This window comes from Rhinoderma darwinii, chromosome 1 (genome assembly GCF_050947455.1).
Source record: "Rhinoderma darwinii isolate aRhiDar2 chromosome 1, aRhiDar2.hap1, whole genome shotgun sequence".
Classification (NCBI taxonomy): Eukaryota; Metazoa; Chordata; class Amphibia; order Anura; family Rhinodermatidae; genus Rhinoderma; species Rhinoderma darwinii.
In genome coordinates this window covers 661,583,045-661,605,875 of record NC_134687.1, presented here as the reverse complement: position 1 = coordinate 661,605,875, position 22,831 = coordinate 661,583,045, and the positions used below count along the sequence as shown (strand labels likewise).

At 46.6% G+C, this 22,831-nt stretch overlaps 1 protein-coding gene across 1 annotated transcript in view; it reads left to right on the top strand.

Annotated features, from left to right (window-relative positions):
• Positions 1 to 22,831, top strand: part of LOC142708733 (uncharacterized) — a 37,256-nt gene that overhangs the window by 2,414 nt on the left and 12,011 nt on the right. Inside the window, exons 2-3 of the mRNA XM_075848431.1 lie at positions 442 to 539; positions 706 to 820. Coding sequence (XP_075704546.1) covers positions 442 to 539; positions 706 to 820 — 213 coding nt within the window. The remainder of the gene's footprint in view (positions 1 to 441; positions 540 to 705; positions 821 to 22,831) is intronic.

Below are 22,831 nucleotides of genomic sequence, written 5' to 3'. Positions count from 1 at the left end.
TTCTGCCTACGTTTATATATGTGACAACTGCCGGGGCATCAGGTTAATAATAATGTATCGACAATATTGCCTACAGACGTGTACACAGCCTTTAAGAGGCAAATAAGCAGGTGACACCCTGGCACTTTTTTTGGTTGTAGGGAACTCTCGATATAGAAGCGCCCTGTGTCCCGCCACTTTCATGTGTATCCACAGAACACAGATACAGTTAAATACTATGGCGAAGCAGGGAGCCGTCAGCGCCCCGCTATTCACTCTGGTATGTTACAGTCTACTTTAGGCCTGCGGCTTACAAAGTGCAGGAACATCGGCACAGGTAGTGAGGACCTCAACATTGTAATCTCAGCTCTGATCAGTAAACATAGAAGTGTAGAGAGAAGTGTGTGATATATAGACAGATATACAGTAGTCATGTATTCCGTCACTGTGTGTTTCCTACAGATGGATCCAGTAGGAGAAATCCACCAGAGAGAAGTCCCAGTCCTCTGTATTCCCAGGACTGTCCAGAGGAAAATCACAATGTCCCAGAGAATCATCAGGTAGATGAAGCTGAGCCCTATACCACATCTATATAGGGGGGTGTGGAGCTTTTTGGTCCTGCGATCATAGATGGGGTCATAGATTTTGGTGGTTTCTTATGTTGGTCTGTTAGATTCTTCGCACTCTCTGCTGTATTGTACTGAATTTTTACATATGTGACATCAGGGGGAAGATCTGACTAATAATAAAGCGGAGGATGAAGCAGAAGAAGAGCGGGTGAGGGGCGATCAACCGTGTAACCGTGAAGTGGAGGAGGAAATTCCAGGAGGTGTTACCACAGGTCAGTAATAATGATATTAGAAAGTGAATTGGGAGGTTTGTTAAGGTGGGGTTCCTCCTTCGTTCTACATTCCAGTAAGGGTATGTGCACACGACCACTTTTCAGGTGTTATGGAGGCGTTTTACGCCTCGAAATACGCCTGAAAAGACGGCTCCAATACGTCGGCAAACATCTGCGCATTGCTTGCAATGGGTCTTAGGATGTCCTGTGCAGACGAGCTGTCATTTTACGCGTCGCTGTCAAAAGACGGCGCATAAAATAACGGCCATCTCAAAGAAGTGCAGGACACTTCATGGGACGTAATTGGAGCCGATTTTCATTGACTCCAATGAAGAACCGCTCCAAATTACGTCCGAAAAAGATGCGGCAAAAAATGCAGGTACGAGAAATTACGTCTGAAATTCAGGACCTCTTTTCTCCTGAAAAAAGCTTAATTTCAGACGTAATTGCCGTTGTCGTGTGCACATACCCTTACACGTCAGACAATGTGTTATACATAGTGCAGGACTTGAGGGAGCTGTGACTGCACATAGAAGTTCTCTACAAGGTGACCTATGGATCCGGGATCTGAGAGAACTCAGTTTAACCTCTTAAACACCACATCAATGCTGATATGGGCTCGTGGGGTCACAGCACATTTTTTGTGTTGTCCATGTTACATAAAAGTCTACAGTGAAATATAATCCAACAAAATGCAAAGTCGTCCCATGGTATGTCTCCCTCTCCTTGTATGTGTAATACAACTGTCCCCCCTCCTCCCACTCCACTTGTCTCTATGGGTATAGTAACTAAGATCCCTTTCATAGTCTATGCAGAGGGTCCCCCATTATGATGCCCATACAATGTATGACACACATGCCAGGAGCTCTGTAGATTGTATGAACAGCTGACTATGAAGAAGATGATAGTTACGATACCCATACAGACAAAGCGGGAGGATGGGGGAGGGGGAGAAGATTTATAAGCCAGGAGCTCTGTAGAAAGCATAAGTGTATCAGAAATAATCTACAGATTACACCTCTGAGAAAGAAGCTGTTATAACATAGACCGAAAGAGAGGGAAGTCCAGATTGGAGAGGCTGCAGTACAGGAAACACAGGCTCTGGATGCTGAGAAGCCTGTGTACGGGAGCGCCCCTGAGGTGTGCTGGGAAGATTGGGAGCGCGCCTGAGGTGTGCTGGGAAGATTGGGAGCGCGCCTGAGGTGTGCTGGAAAGATTGGGAGCGCGCCTGAGGTGTACTGGGAAGATTGGGAGCGCGCCTGAGGTGTACTGGGAAGATTGGGAGCGCGCCTGAGGTGTGCTGGGAATATTGGGAGCGCGCCTGAGGTGTGCTGGGAAGATTGGGAGCGCGCCTGAGGTGTGCTGGGAAGGTTGGGAGCGCGCCTGAGGTGTGCTGGGAAGGTTGGGAGCGCGCCTGAGGTGTGCTGGGAAGATTGGGAGCGCGCCTGAGGTGTACTGGGAAGGTTGGGAGCGTGCCTGAGTTGTACTGGCAAGATTGGGAGTGCGCCTGAGGTGTTCTGGCAAGATTGGGAGCGCGCCTGAGGTGTGCTGGCAAGATTGGGAGCGCGCCTGAGGTGTACTGGCAAGATTGGGAGCGCGCCTGAGGTGTGCTGGCAAGATTGGGAGCGCTAGTTAAAATACCCAAAAAAGAATACCTATATATTTAAAGGTCATATATCAATGAGTATAGTTACACATATGGGACCCCCTGCATAGAAACACCAAAAAGTTATCCCTACATGCTGCAATAAGACCAAATCAAACGTATCGTAGAAAGATACAAAAAGACTTTATTGAAGACAAACAACACAGTTGATCAAGACACTTTAAAAATGAACACCCATAAAAACAATGTACAATCAGTACAAAGAAATAGACCGTGTTGAATATAAGGCAGGGCAAACCATGGTGTACTAGGCATACTATATCATGAAATATGAAGTATGTACCATGGGTATAAATATACTTGTACCAATATTACACAGCCTATTACCTGAAGTATGACCACAAAACATATATGGTAACAATCATAGGGAAAACATTAAAACCTCATGACACGCATACCAGAACCCACCATGAGCCATTCCACTGCCACAACACTGTCAGAACACTCGAACACGCGATTCGCACCTGGCTTCGTCAGGGGGTGCTGGAAGAGTGTGACCAGAGGATTTAAATAGGAGGTACACAGCTGGAAGTGTACCTCACTTACTTGTCCATAGGATGTTCAGCTGGCGCATGCACGAGGAGAGGCGGCACCTCAATCACGCAGTGCACGGCGTCCGGAAGTGAGTAGTGCGCAGCTGCACAGAGCTCATGTCCATGTTCCGCCGTGGACTACATCATGAACGGCCCCCCACCCCGCGCATGCGCACAACAGCCACGGACCACCGCATCCATCTTGGACAAGGGCAAGGCCGTCGCAGTTGCCCATATCCAATGATAGAAAGCGGTATATATACAGGAGCATCATTTAAAATTAGAGGAATACATTTACAGGACAGCAAAAGTATTGTGGATGAGAACCTACTCAGGCATTGAGAATATATATATATAATAACTCTTTTTTTCTAAGATGGGAGCGCGCTTGAGGTGTGATGGGAAGATTGGGAGCGCGCCTGAGGTGTGATGGGAAGATTGGGAGCGCACCTGAGTTGTGCTGGCAAGATTGGGAGCGCAGGACACAGCCCCTGCTATCCAGTTGATTTAAAAGAGCAGAGCAGCAGAAAAATAATTTTTGAACGCCCTTTTTATTTTTCTAGGACGTTACAAGGCTTATAAGTTAAGCAACAATTTCTCACATTTTCAAGAAAATTTCAAAAGCCTGTTTTTTTTTTAGGGACCGGTTCAGTGCTGAAGTGGCTTTAAGGGGCCTATATATTAGAAACCCCCATAAAACATTCCATTTAAAATCTGAACCCCGAAAAGTATTCAAAACAGCAGTTTCTTAACCATTTAGGTGTTTCACAGGAATGAAAGCAAAGTGAAGGTGACATTTCCCAAAAAAAATTGTAATTAAATTCTAATGCTTTTTTTTTCCGGATTTTGCAGCTTTCTTTTTATTACATAATTTTTTAGGCACCATGTCAGGTTTAAAGAGGTCTTGTGGTGTCAAAACATAGGAAAAACCCCCAAAATACCCCATTTTGGAAGCTACAGCCCACAAGAAATGAATCTAGGGGTGTAGTGAGCATTTTGACCATACGGGTGTTTCATAGATTTTATTACAAATGGGCAGTGAAAATGAAAAATATATTTTTTTCCAATAAGATGTAGTTTTAGCTCAATTTGTTTTAATTTCCACAAGGAAAAAAAAGGAGAAAAAGAACCTCCCACATTTGTAAAGCAACACCCCATATGACAACACCCCATATGTGCTCATAAACTGCTGTTTGGACACACGGCAGGGCTCAGTAGGGAAGGAGTGCCATTTGGATTTTGGAATGTAGATTTTGCTGAATTGGTTTCTGGACACTATGTCACATTTGCAGAGTCCCTGTAGTACCAGTACAGTGGAAACCCCCCAAAGGTAACTATTTGGGATACTACACCCCTTGAGGAATTCAATGGATATAGTCAGAATTTTGACCCCAAAGGTTATTTTTGCTAAATTAATTCGTATTAACTCCTTTAGGACACAGCCTGTTTTTGCCCTGTGGACACAGATGATTTTTTCAAATCTGACGTGTCACTTTATGTGGTTAAAAATCCGGAATGCTTTTGCCTATCCAAGAGATTCTGAGATTGTTTTCTCGTGACGTATTGTACTTTATGTTAGTGATAAAATTTTGTCGCTAAATTCAATATTTATTTGTGAAAAACTTCACATTTTAGCAAAAATTTTCATTTTTCTAAATTTAAATGTATTTGTTTGTAAAACCGATAGTAATACCACACAAAATCGTTACTAGTTCACATTTCCCATATGTCTACTTTATGTTTGCATCGTTTCTTTTCACGTCCTTTTATTTTTCTAGGACGTTACAAGGTTTAGAACTATAGCAGCAATTTCTCATGTTTTCAAGAATATTTCAATAGGCCATTTATTTCAGGGACCAGTTCAGTTCTGAAGTGGCTTTGAGGGCCTTCTATTTTAGAAAGTCCCCATAAATCACCCCATTTTGAAAACTGCACCCCTCAAGGTATTCAAAACCACATTCAGGAATTAAGGCAAAGTAGAGGTGAAATTTACAAATTTAATTTTTTGGGCCAAAATTCATTTGTGATAAAAAATAAATCTGTAACACAGAAGGTTTTACCAGAGAAATGCAACTCAATATTTATTGCCCATATTCTGCACTGGCCTCAGAAGCAAAGGAGCACCTAGTGGATTTTGGGGCCTCCTTTTTTTAGGAATATATTTTAGGCACCATGTCAGGTTTGAAGAGGTCTTGTGGTACCTAAACAGTCGAAACCCACCAAAAGTGACCCCATTTTGGAAACTACACCCCTCAAAGGCATTTTTCTAGGGGTATAGTTAGCATTTTGACCCCACAGTTTTTTTTGCAGAATTTAGTGGAATTAGGCTGAGAAGATCAAAATCACACTTTTACTTGTGGAAACATAATTTTTTCATTTTTACAAGGAATAAAGGAGAAAAGTACCCCAACATTTGTAAAGCAATTTCTCCCGATTACGGCAATACCCCATATGTGGTCATAAACTGATGTTTGGACCCACAGCAGGGCTCAGGAGGGAAGGAGCTCCTTTTTGACTTTGGAGCGCAGATTTTGCTGGATTGGTTTTCAGTGCCAAGTCGGGTTTGCAACGCCCCGGAGTGACCAAAACAGTGGAAACCCCACAAAAGTGACCCTATTTTGGAAACTACACCCCTCAATGAGTTTTTCTAGGGATATAGTGAGCATTTTGACCCCACAGGATCTTTTTTAGAGCTAATGTGACCAAAAAACATTACAAAAAGCTTTACGTTCTTTATTTCTTACAGCCTTTACCGTGCTCAATAATTTACGTTTTACTTTATTCTGCAGGTTGGTACGATTACGCCGATACCATATGTGTATAGTTTCTTACGTTTTTCAACGTTTGCACAATAAAATTAAGTTTCTATAAAATAATTGCGACTTTTTGATCACTTTTTATTCTATATCTTGGGAGGGGTGGTGACCAAAAAATGGCGATGCTGACAGAGTTTTCAGTTTATATTGTTTGCGGCGTTCACCGTGCGTAAAAAATAACATTATAGTTTCATAGTTTGGGTCGTTATGAACACGGTGATACCAAATATGTGTACTTTTTTTTTTTAACGGTTTTATTTGTTTCCTATAATAAATGACTGATTACAGGAAAACAAAAACTTTTATTTTTACACTTTTATAAAACCTTTTGTATTTAACTTTTTTTTTACTTTTTACACTTTCTTTTTTTTACCTGCAGTTCCGATCGCTGCTAGAATACAGTACACTACCTAGTAGTGTGTATTCCAACTGTCAGTGTGACGTCGCAGTCACTCTGACAGTAAGTCTATGAGGACCAGCCTGAGGCTGGTCCTCATAGGCTTCCATACATGGCAGACCCAGAGGCTGTTGCCTGGCCTCCGGATGCCATCACAAGCATCAGCAGCCCCCACAATTGCATGGGGGCTGCTGATGTGCTACAAACCCCCTAAATGTGGTGATGGCAATCGAGCACCACATTTAATGGGTTAATTGCCGAAATCAGCGACGATGAGCCGCTGATCGGCAACACTGGAGTGTCAGCTGTCGGGGACAGCTGATCTCTCCGTTCCCGATGCACACCTTGTCGCCGACAGTGTTAATCGGGAACGACACAGTGACTTCCTGTCACTGACACGAAGCCTATCCGTTGGTCCTGATGAGCTTCCGTCCATGGCAGAGACGGAATCCATTGTTTGGCTTCCGTTTGCCATGCTAACTATCGGCAAACCCCGCGATTTCGGTCTGCCGATATGCTAGAAACCCCTAAAATTCGGCGATTGCATCCGATCGCCGAATTTAAGGGGTTATTAACCGAAATCAGCGGCAAAGGACCGCTGGCCGGCAAGAGTAGTGCGTCAGCTGTCAGCGACAGCTGACCTCCCGGTTCCTGGTGCACACTGTCGCCGACAATGTGCACCGGAAACAACACAGTAACTATGCATCCTCGTGCGGGAACCTCCCGCAACGACGTACAGTTACTTACTCTTGCGGGTGGGGGTTAAGAAATTGTTAGGGATCTGCCAGCTACTACGTCTAGGTATACTCCTGGGATTAATCAATCCACACCTGAGGCCAGACCTGTTCGACTGACACCATCTCCCACCAACCAGGGTGGCAGGCTCAGGAGTTGGAGAGCCTATCGTGGCCTGGTCAGTCGGAGTTAGCTCTGCCCCCTGTCCTTTATTACCTGCCCTGTTCTCTTCCTCAGTGCTTGTAATTCTTCTGGATTCCTGGCCTCACTGCTGCTTGCTCCAGCCTGCTCCTGCCGTGCTTCTGCCTTGCTGCAGTTCCGCTTAGCCTGCTTTGCTTTGCCCCTGGCTTGCTTCCTTCTCCGTGCCCACTTTGGTATACGCTCTTCATCCTGGTCCTGCATTTTCTTTCACCGCTGCGTTTCCTTGCGGCGTTCCGTGGCTACTGCCCCTTCCCTTGCGTGTTCCCTGTTTGTTCTCCCGTGCACTTAGACAGCGTAGGGACCGCCGCCCAGTTGTACCCCGTCGCCTAGGGCGGGTCGTTGCAAGTAGGCAGGGACAGGGCGGTGGGTAGATTAGGGCTCACTTCCATCACCTCCTTCCTGCCATTACAGAAATAGTTTTAGATCAACATTTGCAGCGTGGATTTTGCTTGGTAGTGCCCTTTTTGTGACTTTCTCTCTTTTGTAATTTGGGAAGTTTTGCTTGGAAAGTGAAGCCCTGGTATGATACGGGTGCCCACGCTACTGGCAGATGTGCTATAACCCTCCCCTTCCTGGTTCCTAAATACTAGGTCCTTGATAACTACTTCTAGAAACTGAAGGAATGTTCCCCTTCGACCTGCACATAGGGTCTTTTTTTCTGGGACGATCTATAGTTTTTACTGGCATCATTATCTGGGAGGCTAGGGACCCAAAAAATGTTTCCTTATTTATTTTTCTTTTTATGGTGTTTCCCGTGCAGTATAAATTACGTTAACGTTATTTGGCGGGTCAGTACGTTTACGGCGTTATAAAATTTATATAGTTTTTTTATATTGTACTACAGGAAGGAATATTCCTCCACGTCAAGCTGTTTTTTACTCTACGCGTTTCTAGAGCCATAACTTTTTTTATTTTTCGGTTGTTGATGTGTGAGGGCTTGTTTTTTGCGGGACAAGATGCAGATTTTATTGGTTCCATTTTGGGTCAAATGCAACTTTTTGATCACTTTTTTTATTTCACTTTTTGGAAGAGGAAATTTAACGAAAACAAGCACTTTGTCACGTTGGGTGCGCGGACCCACTGGGCCGTACCGCCTTGACGATATGGCAGCTGGCCAACAGGATACAAGTCAAAGTCTATAGTTCGGATAGGTATATCGGTGGTCAATTCTGACAGTAGCGAAGATAGGCTCGGATGGGACCTTAGCATCAGGCAGACACTAGGCGTAGTATGGCAAAATAGGCATAGTACTCAGCACAACACGACTCCAACTCTAGACGGCACTTGGACCAGGATAGCACAGGATATAGGATACAGGAAGCAGGAACTGGAACACTGGGAACTGGAAAACACTTAAGGGACCATTTCCAGAGACTAACATAGATAAACGACAGCAACTCTCAGGCAACGCAGGGAGGGGCAGTGCCTTTTATAGTCCAGGATCATGGGTGAATTTGGTAACAGATTGAGGTGCGCGCGCTGGCCCTTTAAGACCGAGCGCGCAGGCGCACCCTCCAGGACACAGCAGAGTGAAACGGAAGTGAGCGCTGGCGTCTCCTGAGGAGGAGATGCGGGCCAGCGCTCACTGATCCATGGCTGCGGCCGTCAAGATGTGAGTACAGTATCCCCCCTCTTACGCCCCCTCCTCTTGGGACCAGAGCGGGACAGAATCTTCTTCAGGAGGGTAGGGGAATTGAGGTTCTCCTCTGGCTCCCAGGACCTCTCTTCTGGACCAAACCCCCTCCAATCCACCGAATAAAAAGTTCTTTCTCCTACTTTCCAGGATCTCCTTAACCCTGACCGTATCTGATGAACCGCTGGGAGCAACTGCAGGACTAGGAATCTTGGTGTAGCGGTTCAGGACCACAGGCTTCAGGAGGGAGACATGGAAGGAGTTGGGGATCTTGAGGACAGGAGGCAGCCGAAGCTTGTAGGAGACAAGCAAGATCTCGAAGGGTCCGAGGAACCTTGGAGCAAACTCATATGATGACACCCTCAGCTGGATATTTCTGGAGGACAGCCAGACCTTGGTACCTGGAAGAAACCTGGGAGGTTGTCCTCTCCTTGTGTCTGCCTTACATTTCATGCGGTCGACCGCCAGCAGAATGGAGGATCGGGTCTGCAGCCAGATCTGCAGGAAGTCCCTAAAAGCAGAATCCGCTGCAGGCACCTCAGACATAACGGACACTGGGAAAGGAATTTGTGGGTGTTGGCCGTAGATTATGAAGAACGGTGTAGTTATTGTGGACTCGCTTGTATGGTTATTGTACGAAAACGCGACCCAAGGAAAAAGCTGCACCCACTCATCATGCTGTCTGGAGATGAAGTGTCATAGGTAGTTCTTCATGATCTGATTGATCCTCTCGACTTGACCATTGGACTGATGATAGTAGGATGAGGAAAAGTCCAAATTTACAATGAGGTGTTTACAGAGGGCTCTCTAGAACCTTGAGGTGAACTGAACCCCCCAATTAGACACGATATGCCACTGTAAGCCGTGCAGGCGGAAGATGTGTTGGATGAAGAGGTTGGCCAGTCGAGAAACAGAAGGTAGACCGGTCAGCGGAACTAAGTGAGCCTTCATCGAAAATTGGTCCACCACCACCCAGACCACACTGCATCCCGCAGAGGCAGGTCCGTAACAAAGTACATTGCTATATGCTGCCAGGGAGCATCGGGCATAGGCAGCGGCTGGAGCAGGCCAGCAGGTTTGGAGTGAGCAACCTTGTTCGCTGCGCACACCGAGCAGGATGAAACAAAGTCCATGATGTCTTTGGGCAGCGTGGGCCCCCAGAAATGACGGGCAATCAGGTCTCGGGTTTTACGGGTACCCACGTGACCTGCCAGTCTGGAGCTGTGTCCCCAGCGGAGGATTCTCCCTCTGTCTGCCAGGCGCACAAAAGTCCTCCCCGGAGGGATGTTTCTAACTTGCAGGGGGTTGACAGAGACAATGCAAGACGGATCAATAATATTTTGTGGAGACTCCATGGTGTCCTCTGTCTCGAACGACCTGGACAAGGCATCGGCCCTCACATTCTTGTCGGCCAGATGGTAGTGGAAACTGGAACCAGGCAAAGAATAGCGACCACCTGGCCTGATGAGAGTTCAGCCATTGGGCTGTCTGGAGATAGGTGAGATTCTTGTGGTCCGTGAATATCAAGATGGGATGAACTGCGCCCTCTGTTAAATGCCTCCACTCCTCCAGGGCCAATTTGATGGCCAATAACTCCCGATACCCAATCGAGTAGTTGCGTTCTACGGAATAGAAGAGTTTAGAGTAATAACCACATACCATTGCTTGCCCTTGGAACCTCTCTGGAACAGGAGTTCACCACCACCAGCAGAGGAGGCGTCCACCTCCAACGAAAACTGTCGAGATACATCAGGATGATGGAGGGTGGAGGCTCACGTAAAGGCACTCTTCAGGCTATTAAATGCGGATTCCCCTTCTGGAGTCCACACATTTGTCGTTCATGCCTTTCTTGGTGGGGGTAGAGATGGGAGATGTCAGTGAGGAGAGGTTCGGGATGAACTGCCAGAAAACGCTGTATGGACCTTAAGGGCGTGTCCATTCCAGTACGGCCTTTACTTTTTACGGATTCATCTTGAGACCTTGGTCCGAGATTGTGTAGCCCAGGAAGTGTAGAGAACTCCTCTCAAATATGCACTTCTCCAGCTTGGCATACAGACGATTTTCCCTCAATCGCAGCAGAACTTGACGGACATGTCTCTGATGAGTCAATGGGTCTGGGGAAAAAATTAAGAGATCATCAAAATAGACTACAACACAAACATAGGGGAGATACCGGAAGATGTCATTGACAAATTCTTGGAAGGCCGCGGGAGCATTACACAGGCCAAAAGGCATCACCAGATATTCATAGTGCCCGTCTCGGGTGTTAAATGCTGTCTTTCATTCGTCACTCCGGTGAATTCGGATTAGGTTGTAGGCCCCATGCAGATCTAGTTTGGAGATTTTTTTATCTCCTCCTATGCGGTCAAAAAGCTCTGAAATCAATGTCAACGGATATCTATTCTTGACCGTGATCTGGTTTAGACCCCAGTAGTTAATGCAAGGTCGCAGAGAGCCGTCGTTTTTCCTGACGAAGTAGAATACGGCTCCTGCCGGGGCTTAGGACTTCCGTATGAAATCCTTCTCCAGATCCTCCTTAATATAAGTGGACATGGACTGAGTCTCTGGCAAAGAGAGAGGATATATATACTACCAAGGGGAAGGGATGCATCAGGAACCCGCTCGATAGGACTGTTATACGCCCGGGGTGTGGGCAGTGACTCGGCCTCCTTCTTCCTGCAGACATCCGAGAACATAGCATAATGAGAGGGCAATCCTGTCAAAGATTGAGGAGGAGGAGGCGGGGCCAGATGGAGCAGTCAAGGCACTTGGGACCCCACTGGAGAACCTCTCCGGAATTCCAGTTCAGAACTGGGGCGTGTAGTCGGAGCCAGGGCAGGCCCAGCAGTACAGGTTTGACGGCCTTGGGTAGAACAAGAAATGAGATGAGTTCGGAACGCAGAGCCCCTACCTGAAGCCTCAGTCGTTTGGTCACAGCAGCAATCAGGTCTGGCAGAGGTAGCCCATTCACCGAGGCGACGATCAATGGCCTCTCCAGAGAGGTCGTAGGCAACTGGAGGAGATCCACTAGATCCTTGAAGATAAAACTGGCTGCGGACCCAGAGTCAAGATAGGCAGAGACCAAGTGGTTCTTCTCGCCGGACAGAATCGTCACGGGGATAGACAGTTTAGAATAAAAGTGTCTGTCCAGCCCAGTATCGCGTAGGATTGTCTCCCCAATCAATCCTAGGCGTTGGGTTTTTTTTTACTTCTGAGGACACAGGCGCACAACATGGCATCCGAAGCCGCAATAAAGACAAAGTCCCGAGGTGCATCTGCGCTTTTTCTCCTGAACGGATAATTTAAGCCAGTCTACCTGCATAGGCTCCTCAGGTGGGCCACCTGGTGAGGGTAAGAGGAACTGCTGGAAGGTAGGAGCCAGCCTAGGGAGTCTTCTCACCCGACGAATCTCCTGGCATCGTTCCCGGAGCCTCATATCAACTCGGATGGCAAGCAAAATGAGGGCGTCCAGGGTGGATGGCAGATCACGAACAGCCAGTTCGTCCTTGATCTCTGACAACAATCCCTGCCAGAATGTAGCCACCAGGGCCTTGTCGTTCCAGGACAGCTCTCCTGCCAGGGTATGGAATTGAATGGCGTACTCTCCCACTGAGGTGTCTCCCTGGCGCAAGTTCAGCAAGGAGGCCGCTGCCGACGAAACTCGTCCAGGCTCCTCAAACACAGTACAAAATGTCCGGAGGAACCCCTGGAAGTCACGGGTCTCTGGTCCCTGTCCTTCCCAGATCGGGTTCGCCCACGCTAGGGCCTTGCCAGTAAGCAGAGAAACAATGAAGGCAATCTTGGCGCCATCAGTCGAAAATGCTCTGGCATGAAGAGAGAAGTGGATCTGGCACTGAGTGAGGAATCCCCTGAAGGTACTTGCGTCTCCGTTGTAACGAGGCTGTAGTGGTAGAGCGAATCGGGGATCAACCCTGGTGCTGACAGAATGTGTAGCAGGAGGATCAGTTGGAACAGGAGCTGAGGAGGCTGCATCTTGTTCAGCAAGCCGCTGTGCAATGGAATTCATTGTGGGAGGAGTTGGTCCTGTCGTGGACGCAGGTCTCCCAAATCGGCCTGCTTCGCTTAAGACATCGACATAGTCTTAGGCTGACCAGCGGACTCCATGGCCTAAGCGTATTGTCACGCGGGCCTTGACGGTATGGCAGCTGGCCAACAGGATACAAGTCAAAGTCTATAGTTCGAATAGGTGTACCTGTGGTAAGTTCTGACAGTAGCAAAGATAGGCTCGGTGGGACCTTGGCAGCAGGCCGACACTAGGCGTAGTATGGCAAGACAGGCGTAGTACTCAGCACAACACGACTCCAACTCTAGACGGCACTTGGACCAGGATAGCACGGGATACAGGAAGCAGGAACGGGAACACTGAGAACTGTTTAGCACTTAAGGGACCATTTGCAGAGACGAACATAGGTAAATAACAACAATGCTCAGGCAATGCAGGAAAAGGGGTAGGGCCCTTCTTACAGTCCAGGATCATGGGCTAATTTGGTAACAGATTCAGGTGCGCGCGCTGGCCCTTTAAGAGCACCCCACGGGACACAGCAGAGTGAAATGGAAGTGAGCGTTGGTGTCTCCTGTGGAGGAGATACGGGCCATTGCTCACTGATCCATGGCTGCGGCCGTCAGGAGGTGAGTAATCCTGATGGTCCGCGGCCATGAGTGTTACACAATTATGTAATTCTTTTTAGAAAATGTAAAGTATTATTTTTTCAGCATTCACCGTACGCCATAAATTACATAAGAAACAAGAGAAAACGGAGTCGTAAGCCAAAAGTACACAAAAAATATATATAATTTTATTATTACATCAAACACACAAAGTATTAAAAACACAACGAGGTATTAAAACTGAAGAGTAAGCCAGCGGATCAATCAAAAAACACCTCCACATAGGTATGCTGAAGATACTATCTAAAGAGTGGTTCTGTTTGGCTGAAAGTAAATAGGGGAAGGGAAAACGCACCGCTGTCCCATACAGACAATGCTGAATAACTGCAACAGCATGTGCGTGGTCCCATCACCAAAAGACACATATAAGATAGTCACAATAAGATAGCGTCTAACTCAGCTTAATGCATGGTCTTGGATACCGGACAGGGAATAAACGTAACCCAAAGTAACCCGATATAACAAAAGGACCAAGGTCCGCAAAACAGACACCAGTACATAAGGAATTGCAGCTTACCCATGGAGGGCTTAGAAGTAAGAGGATCCGCCTAGTGTCCTCTGAACACTAGGCGGATCCTCTTCTAAGCCCTCCATGGGTAAGCTGCCATTCCTTATGTACTGGTGTCTGTTTTGCGGACCTTGGTCCTTTTGTTATATCGGGTTACTTTGGGTTACGTTTATTCCCTGTCCGGTATCCAAGACCATGCATTAAGCTGAGTTAGACGCTATCTTATTGTGACTATCTTATATGTGTCTTTTGGTGATGGGACCACGCACATGCTGTTGCAGTTATTCAGCATTGTCTGTATGGGACAGCGGTGCGTTTTCCCTTCCCCTATTTACTTTCAGCCAAACAGAACCACTCTTTAGATAGTATCTTCAGCATACCTATGTGGAGGTGTTTTTTGATTGATCCGCTGGCTTACTCTTCAGTTTTAATACCTCGTTGTGTTTTTAATACTTTGTGTGTTTGATGTAATAATAAAATTATATATATTTTTTGTGTACTTTTGGCTTACGACTCCGTTTTCTCTTGTTTCTTATGTAATTTTGGAGTTTCGCTAGTTTCTAGTGATATTTTTGGAGGTGTCTCAACACCACTGCGTGGGTGACATCTAGCCTAACTAATATACCTGTGAGACATTTCTTGTTAATTGCCATAAATTACATGTTAACTTTATTCTGCGGGGTCGATACGATTACGGCGATACCAAATCTATAACATTTTAGTTTTTTTAGTATTACAGCTTTTGCACAATAAAATCACTTTAAAGAAAAAAAAAAACAACATAAAACCATTTGCCATAGTCTAAGATCTATAACAAAAAAAATATTTTTGCGTCGACAAAGCTGTCAGGACGTTTTTTTTTTTGTTTTTATTTTTTGCAGGATGGAATGTGATTATATTGTTTCTATTTTGGGGTAAATATGAGTTTTTCATCACTCTTTATTCCATTTTTTAGGAGGAGATGTGACTTACAAACAGCGATTCTGGTGTTATTTTTTTATATATTTTTTCTTGTGCGTTCACCGTGTGGGATAAATTACATAATAGTTTTATAGTTTGTGTCCTTACGGATGCTACGATACCAATTTATGTATTGTTCGTTTTTGTTTTTTTTACAATTATAAAAGGCTTATTATGGGAAAAAAATTTGGGTTTTTAACTTTGATACTTTTTTATTATACAACATTTTTATTAACTGTTTCACTAAGGGACTTGAAGGCCTGCAACACTGATCACTATACTAATAAATTACACTACCTACATAGTGCAATGTATTAGAGCTGTTAGTGTGACACTGTCAGCAAGTCAATTAGGACCTGCCAGAGGCAGGTCCTAACAGGCTTCCGGACTTAGCAAACAAGGAGGCCATTGTTAGGCCTCCAGTTGCCATACCAACCATTGGCACCCACATGATCGGCTCGCAGGGGTGCCAGTCGGCTAAAAAACTCTTACATTCCGTTATTGCTATTGACCTTGGCATCTAAGGGGTTAATCGGGCCGGTTAATCACCTGCTCTCAGAGGGCACTGCACTAGGTCCACCTATTCAGTGCTAGATAGAAACCTCTTTCCTCTTAGAACAGTCTCAATTCTGAGGCCTGCTTCTGACGGCTGTGTTCGGACTGTATGTTGGCTTTATTTCCCTGACCAAATACAGTTCAGGGAGCCAGACTCCTAGCAGCAAAATGATGCATGATACTATGAGTCACTGTCTCTCCACGGGACTACCGTACTAAAGACAAAATTGCAGCACGGCACAGTGACTCCTAATATTATATAATAACTATGATGGTAGAAGTCCGGCTCCCTGAACTGTGTTTGGTCCGGGAAATCCATCCGACATACGGTACGAACACGGCCGTGTAAAGCAGGCTTTTAGTGGAATGGATTCAACAATGTACTGGAAACCTTTATTACAGATTGTGATTGATAACCCCACTCTGTCTATTCAGCGTCCACGGCCGCGGACCGCCATTCCTAGTCACCCCACGGGGGCCACGGCTATGGATCTGTGAGTGCTGGCTGGCATCTCCTTCCTAAAAGAAGTCCAACACTCTCTTCCTCTCTGTTCGGCTGTGTCCGGTAGGGTGCGCGCGCACATAAATTTTATTATTGATCAACCCTAAACGTTCTGGACTATAAAACAGGCCCTCCCCTTTCACTCCCTGCCTGACCATTGTTTGTAATTCCCATGTTAGTCTTTGCACGTGGTCCCTCATTGTTATCCTGTTCCCAAGTTTTTCCGTGCCCTACTGCCTGTTTCTGTATCCTGTACTGTGTTGGTTCCTGAGCCCTATCGAGTGTTGGAGTCGTGTTCTGTCATCAGTCACATCTGCTGTCATCTGCCACACCTGATATCCTCCGTCACATGTGGCATCCACTGCCGTCTAAAGTTCCATCTGTGCTTAGGTACTGTGACTGCGACTATGCAGGTACCCTTGTGCTGGACTTTGTATTTATTGGGTACTCTATTATTTGGCCAGCTGACTCCCCGCTACGGCGGTGTGGCCTAGTGGGTCCACCTGCCCACAGATTGTGACAGTACGCTCAGGCCATTGACCCCACTGGTCAACCAAAGACGTTGACGACGTCACAAGCCATGCAGGCAGACATCGGAATCGGAACAAGAGCAACTTTTCCTGTTGGTGAATGCCATTGCACATCTGCCGGATGCGCAAGCTGGAGTCATCACCGCACTGTCCCCCGTAGACGTCTAATGGGGGACTATAGGTTTAGAAAGTATAGTTTGTAATTGGAATGAGAATTGGCTCAAGGACCGTATCCAGAGAGTTGTGGTCAATGATTCCTGTTGTGAATGGTCCTCGGTTATGAGTGGTGTACCCCAGGGTTCCGTGCTGGGACCATTATTATTCAACTTATTTATTAATGAGATAGAGGATGGGTTTAATAGCACCATTTCTATTTTTGCAGATGACACCAAGCTATGTAATATAGTTCAGTCTATGGAAGATGTTTGTGAATTGCAGGCAGATTTAAACAAACGAAGTGTTTGGGCGTCCACTTGGCAAATGAGGTTTAATGTAGATAAATGTAAAGTTATGCACCTGCATGCATCATATGTCTTAGGAGGAGCTACACTGGGGGAGTCACTTGTTGAGAAGGATCTGGGTGTACTTGTAAATCGTAAACTAAATAACAGCATGCAATGTCAATCAGCTGCTTCAAGGGCCAGCAAGATATTGTCGTGCATTAAAAGAGGCATGGACTTATGGGACAGGGATGTAATATTACCACTTTACAAAGCATTAGTGAGGCCTTATCTAGAATATGCAGTTCAGTTCTGGGCTCCAGTTCATAGAAAGGATGCCCTGGAGTTCGAAAAATACAAAGAAGAGCAACGAAGCTAATAAGGGGCATGGCGAATCTAAGTTATGAGGAAAGATTAAAAGAACTAAACCTATTTAGCCTTGAAAAAAGACGACTAATGGGGGACATGATTAATTTATATAAATATATGAATGGCACATACAAAAAATATGGTAAAATTCTATTCAATGTAAAACCCCCTAAAAAAACAAGGGGGCACTCCCTCCATCTGGAGAAAAAAAGGTTCAACCTGCAGAGACAACAAGCCTTCATGGACTTAAAAAAGGCTTCGATAATATCCTAGAACAAAAAAATATAAGCTCTTATGGGTAGAAATTTGTTACTTCCCTTTTCCCATCCCTTGGTTGAACTTGATGGACATGTCTTTTTTCAACCGTACGAACTATGTAACTATTCCTGCTGTTCCTCCTGTTACACCTTCTGTCAGTACCAGTGCCGACCCCGATGCTCCCTGCCGCTACCTCCTCGCTATGATGGAGACACGAGGTCCTGCAGGGGATTTCTGAACCAGTGCCAGATCCACTTCAGACTACATACAAAGGCCTTCCCCTCTAATGACGCAGGGATCGCCTTCATAATCTCTCTCCATACTGGCAAGGCCCTGACAAGGGCGGACCCTCTTTGGGAATATCCGGGACCAGAGACTCGTGACTTGCAGTGTTTTTTACAGACTCAGTTCTATATTTGAAGAATCTGGGAGAGTTCCTTCTGCTGCTGACCCTACACCAGGGAGACATCTCTGTGGGCAAGTATGCCATTCAGTTCCGTACGCCGGTGGCAGAACTAACCTGGAACAACGAGGCCTTGGTGGCTACATTCTGGCAGAAACTGTCTTCTGGGATTAAAGACGAGCTTGCCGCTCGCAATCTGCCACCTACCCTGGACAATCTCATTCTACTAGCCACCCGGGTTGACATGAGGATCCGGGAGCGTTCCCAAGAGGTTCGCCGGGAGAGAGGATTTCCTGGGCTAGCTCCTAGTTTCAAGCAATCCCTGCTGTCCTCATCAGTTGTTCCACCAGAGGAGCCTATGCAGGTGGACCGGGTCAAATTTTCTACTCTGGAGAAACCATGCAGACACACTTTAGACCTTTTGTCTCTATTGCGGCCTCAGAGGCCGTGTTGTGCATTTGTGTCCCCAGAAGCCAAAGAAACTCCAGTGCCTAGGAATGGTTGGAGAGACAACTCTAGGCGGAATGGCACTAAATAATAAATTCTCTTCCAAACTAACCATTCCTGTGACAATAGTGTACGGCGAGAAGACACTCCGGGTTTCCGCCTATCTGGACTCCGGATCCGCGGCAAACTTTATCCAGCAAGACCTAGTGGATCATCTCCAGTTGCCCACTGTTCCACTGGAGCCGTCTTTGGCTGTTGCCTCGGTGAATGGTCTTTGTCTGCCTGATCCAATCGTGTCTGAAACCAAGCCGCTGAAGCTCCAAGTTGGAGTCCTTCATACTGAACTGATTGAACTTCCTTTTCTTGCCGTCAATCCGCTTCTACTGGGCCTGCCTTGGCTCCGGCTGCATGCTCCTGTCCTGGATTGGAGTTCAGGAGAAGTTCTTTATGGGTCCCAAATGTCTCCAGCGTTGCCTTTTTCACATCCACCCCGTCCAGCCTCCTCGGCCTCAGTCATTAGCGGGATTACCTACTTATTTTTCTCGATTTGCAGATGTCTTTAGCAAAAAGGAGGCTGAGAAGCTTCCCCCCACACCGGTCTTACGACTGTCTAATTGAACTGTTTCCAAATGCTTCTCCACGTGTATGGGTATATCATCTCTCCTTGCCAGAGACTCAATCCATGTCAGCCTACATCAAGGAGAATCTGGAGAAGGGTTCCATATGAATGTCGTCCTCTCCGGCCGGGGCCGGGTTCATTTTAGTTAAGAGGAAAGGCGGATCTCTTTGACCCTGCATTGACTACAGTGGTCTCAACCAGATAACGGTCAAGAACAAATACCCATTGGCACTAATATCCAAACTGTTTGACCGTATACAAGGAGCCAGGATTTTTTCGTAACTAAACTTGCGTGGGGCTTACTATTTGATCCGAATCAGTCCAGGTGACGTGTGGAAAGCGGAATTAAGCACTCGAGACGGGCACTACGTATACCTGGTGATGCCGTTCGGTTTATGTAAGGCGGGCTTCCAGGAATTAGGATATCTTGATTTCTTCCGAGATCTCTATGTCTGTGTTGTGGTCTCTCTCGATGATATTTTGATTTTCTCTCCAGATCCCACGACTCATCGAAGGCATGTTCGTCAACTTCTACTGTGATTAAGGGAGAACCGTCTGTATGGCAAGCTGGAGAAGAGTGTCTTTGTAAATAATTCTCTGCCCTTCCTGGGCTACATCATTTCGGATCAAGGTCTCAAGATGGACCCTGAGAAGGTAAAGTCCGTCCTGGAATGGCCACGTCCTCATTGCCTGTGATCCATATAGCATTTTTCGGGATTTGCCAACTTCTACCGGCAGTTTATCCCAAACTTCTCATCACTGACGGCTCCAGTCTCTCTACCCTTACCAAGAAGGGTGTGGACTCGAGAGGCAGAATCTGCATTTAATAGCCTCAGGAGTGCTTTTACCTCCGCCTCAATTATCCATCATCCTGACGTCTCTTGACAGTTTTTGCTGGAGGTGGACGCTTACTCTGTTGGTGCAGTTCTGTTCCAGAGAAGCTTCAATTTAAAGGCAGTGGTGTGTGGCTATTATTCAATAATTTTTTCCTCCACTGAGCGCAATCACTCTATTGGGGTTCGGGCGTTATTGGCCATCAAATTGGCTCTGGAAGAGTGGAGACATCTGCTAGAGGGCGCAGCTCATCCCATCTTGATATCCACTGACCACAAGAACCTCCCTTATCTCCAATCGGCTTAATGGCTAAATCCCCGTCAAGCCAGTTTGTGCTTCCCTAATGTCCTGCTGACAAAAATGTGAGGGTCCATTCCCTATCCAGGTAGTTTGAAACAAAGGACATTATGGAGTTCCTGCAATGTATCATAGACCCATCCTGCATTATTACAACTAATCCTCTTCAAATTAGAGACATCCCGCCGGGGAGGACTTTTGTGGGGCTGGCAGAAAGGAGGATAATCCTTCGCTGGGGACACTGCTCCAAACTGGCTGGACACGCGGGTGTTCATAAGACTCTAGACCTGACAACTCGTCATTTCTGGTGGCCCACACTGCCCAAGGATGTTGTGGACAATCTGTCTTCCTCCACTGTGTGTGCTTCTAACAAGGTTTCTCACTCCAAGCCTGCCGGTCTGCTCCAACCTCTGCCTGTGCCCAACGCCCCCTCGCAGCATATTGCAATGGACTTTATCACTGACCTTCCTCCATCAGTGTGATGCAATGTGGTGGTGGATCGGTTCTCCAAGATGGCTCATTTTGTTCCGCTGACTGGCCTATCTACTGCTCTTTGACTAGCTAATCTCTCTTCATTCAGCACATCTTCCGCCTGCATGGCTTGCCTCTCACATATGGTCTGATCGAGGGGTTCAGTTCACCTCGAAATTCTGAAGAGCTCTCTGTAAACTCCTGGATGTGACATTGTACTTTTCCTCAGCCTACCATCCCCAGTCCAATTGTCAAGTCGAGAGGATTAACCAGATCATGGAGAATTATCTCTGCCACTTCATCTCCATGCAGCATGATGACTGGGTACAGTGTGAGTTCTCATGCAACACTCGCACAAGTGAGTCCACCAGTTCCACACCGTTCTACATTGTGTACGGTGAACATTTTAGAATCCCTCTTCCTGTCTTGGCTACATCTCAGGTACCTGCTGCGGACTCTGCATTTGGGGACTTTCTGCAAATCTGGCAACAGACCCGGTCCTCTATTCTGCTAGCAGTTGATCGCATGAAGCGAAAAACGGATATTAAAAGGAGAGAGCCGCCTCTGTATCTTCCAGGTACCAAAGTCTGGTTGTCCTCACAGAATATCCGTCTGAAGATGCCTTCGTACAAGTTTTCTTCCAGGTTCCTCGGACCCTTTGAAATACTACAACAGATAAACCCTGTCTCCTGTAAGCTTCGGCAGCCTCCTACCCACGGAATCCCCAAAACTTTTCATGTGTCCCTCCTGAAACAGGTTGTCTTGAGCCACTACAGTAAGACTCCCAGTCCCGCAGTTGCTCCCAGCGGTTCATCTGTGGTGTTTTTTTAGGTGAGGGAGATCCTGGACTGCAAGAGGGTAAGAGGAAGGACTTTCTATTTGGTAGACTGGAGAAGGTTTGGTTCTGAGGAGAGGTCCTTGGAGCCAGAGGAGAGCCCTAATGCCCCTACCCTCATTAAGAAATTTCTCTCTCGCTCTGGTCCCAAGAAAAGAGGGAGTAAGAGGTGGCATACTGTAGTGTACACGGCCGCGAACCGCCGTTCCTACTCACCCCTCAGCGGCTGCGGCCATGGATCTTCCTAGGAGACGCCAGCACTCACTTCCGCTCTGTTCGGCTGTGTCCCGTAGGGTGCACGCGCACGCTCATGCCCGGCTTTAAAGAGCAAGTGCGCGCACATGAATTTTATTATTAATCAGCCCTAATCTCTCTGTACTATAAAAGGTGCCCTCCGCACTATAAAAGGTGCCCTCCCCTTTCACTCCCTGCCTGAGCATTGTTTTGTAATTCCCATGTTAGTCTTTGCAAATGGTCCCTCTGTGTTATCCTGTTCCCATGACCTACTGCCTGTTACTGTGCTGTGTTGGTTCCTGAGCCCTAAGTCGTGTTGGAGTCGTGTTCTGTCATCGGTCAAGTCTGCTGTCGTACACCACGTATGGCCTAGCCTGATATCCTCCGCCTTGTGTGACATTCTCTGCCGTCTAAAGTTCCATCTGTGCCTAGCTACTGCGACTGTCCAGATTATTCAGGTACCCTTGTGCTGAAGTTTGTATATTTTGGGTACTCTGTTATTTGACCAGCTGCCTCCACGCTACGGCGGTGCGGCATAGTGGGTACACGTACCCACAGATCATGACATTTGCTACATACTTAATGTGTTCTAGAAAATGGACATCTGGTGACTGCAGCCATTATTATCTAATTTTCATGTCCATGAATCTCTAAAATGATCCTGTTAAATGAAGACTGTGTGTAAGGTTAGATTTTCAGCAAATATATTAAACCCCCCCCCCCCCCCCCCCCCCCCTGGTCTCAGGACAAAATTATAAGTGTGATGGGATACATGGTGTAATATTGCCTGGTGCTGTTCAGTTGTGCCCCTCTGCCGGGGATACACTGTTTTAGGGTCCCCTCTGTGTTCTCTCAAAGAAGTCATAGCGCTTCTCAGACTGTCGAACATACTCTATCTGTTCAAGTATTGGACAGAACTGCTCACGTGAGCTGCTCTGGCCAATTCGAGAACAGTGGGAGTGTCTCATAGTCAAAGAAGTGCTGAAGTCATTATGGAACAGCACAGAGGAAACCCTAAAACGGAAAATCCACGTGAGAGGGGCACAACTGAAGGGCACCAGGTAATGTTACACCATATA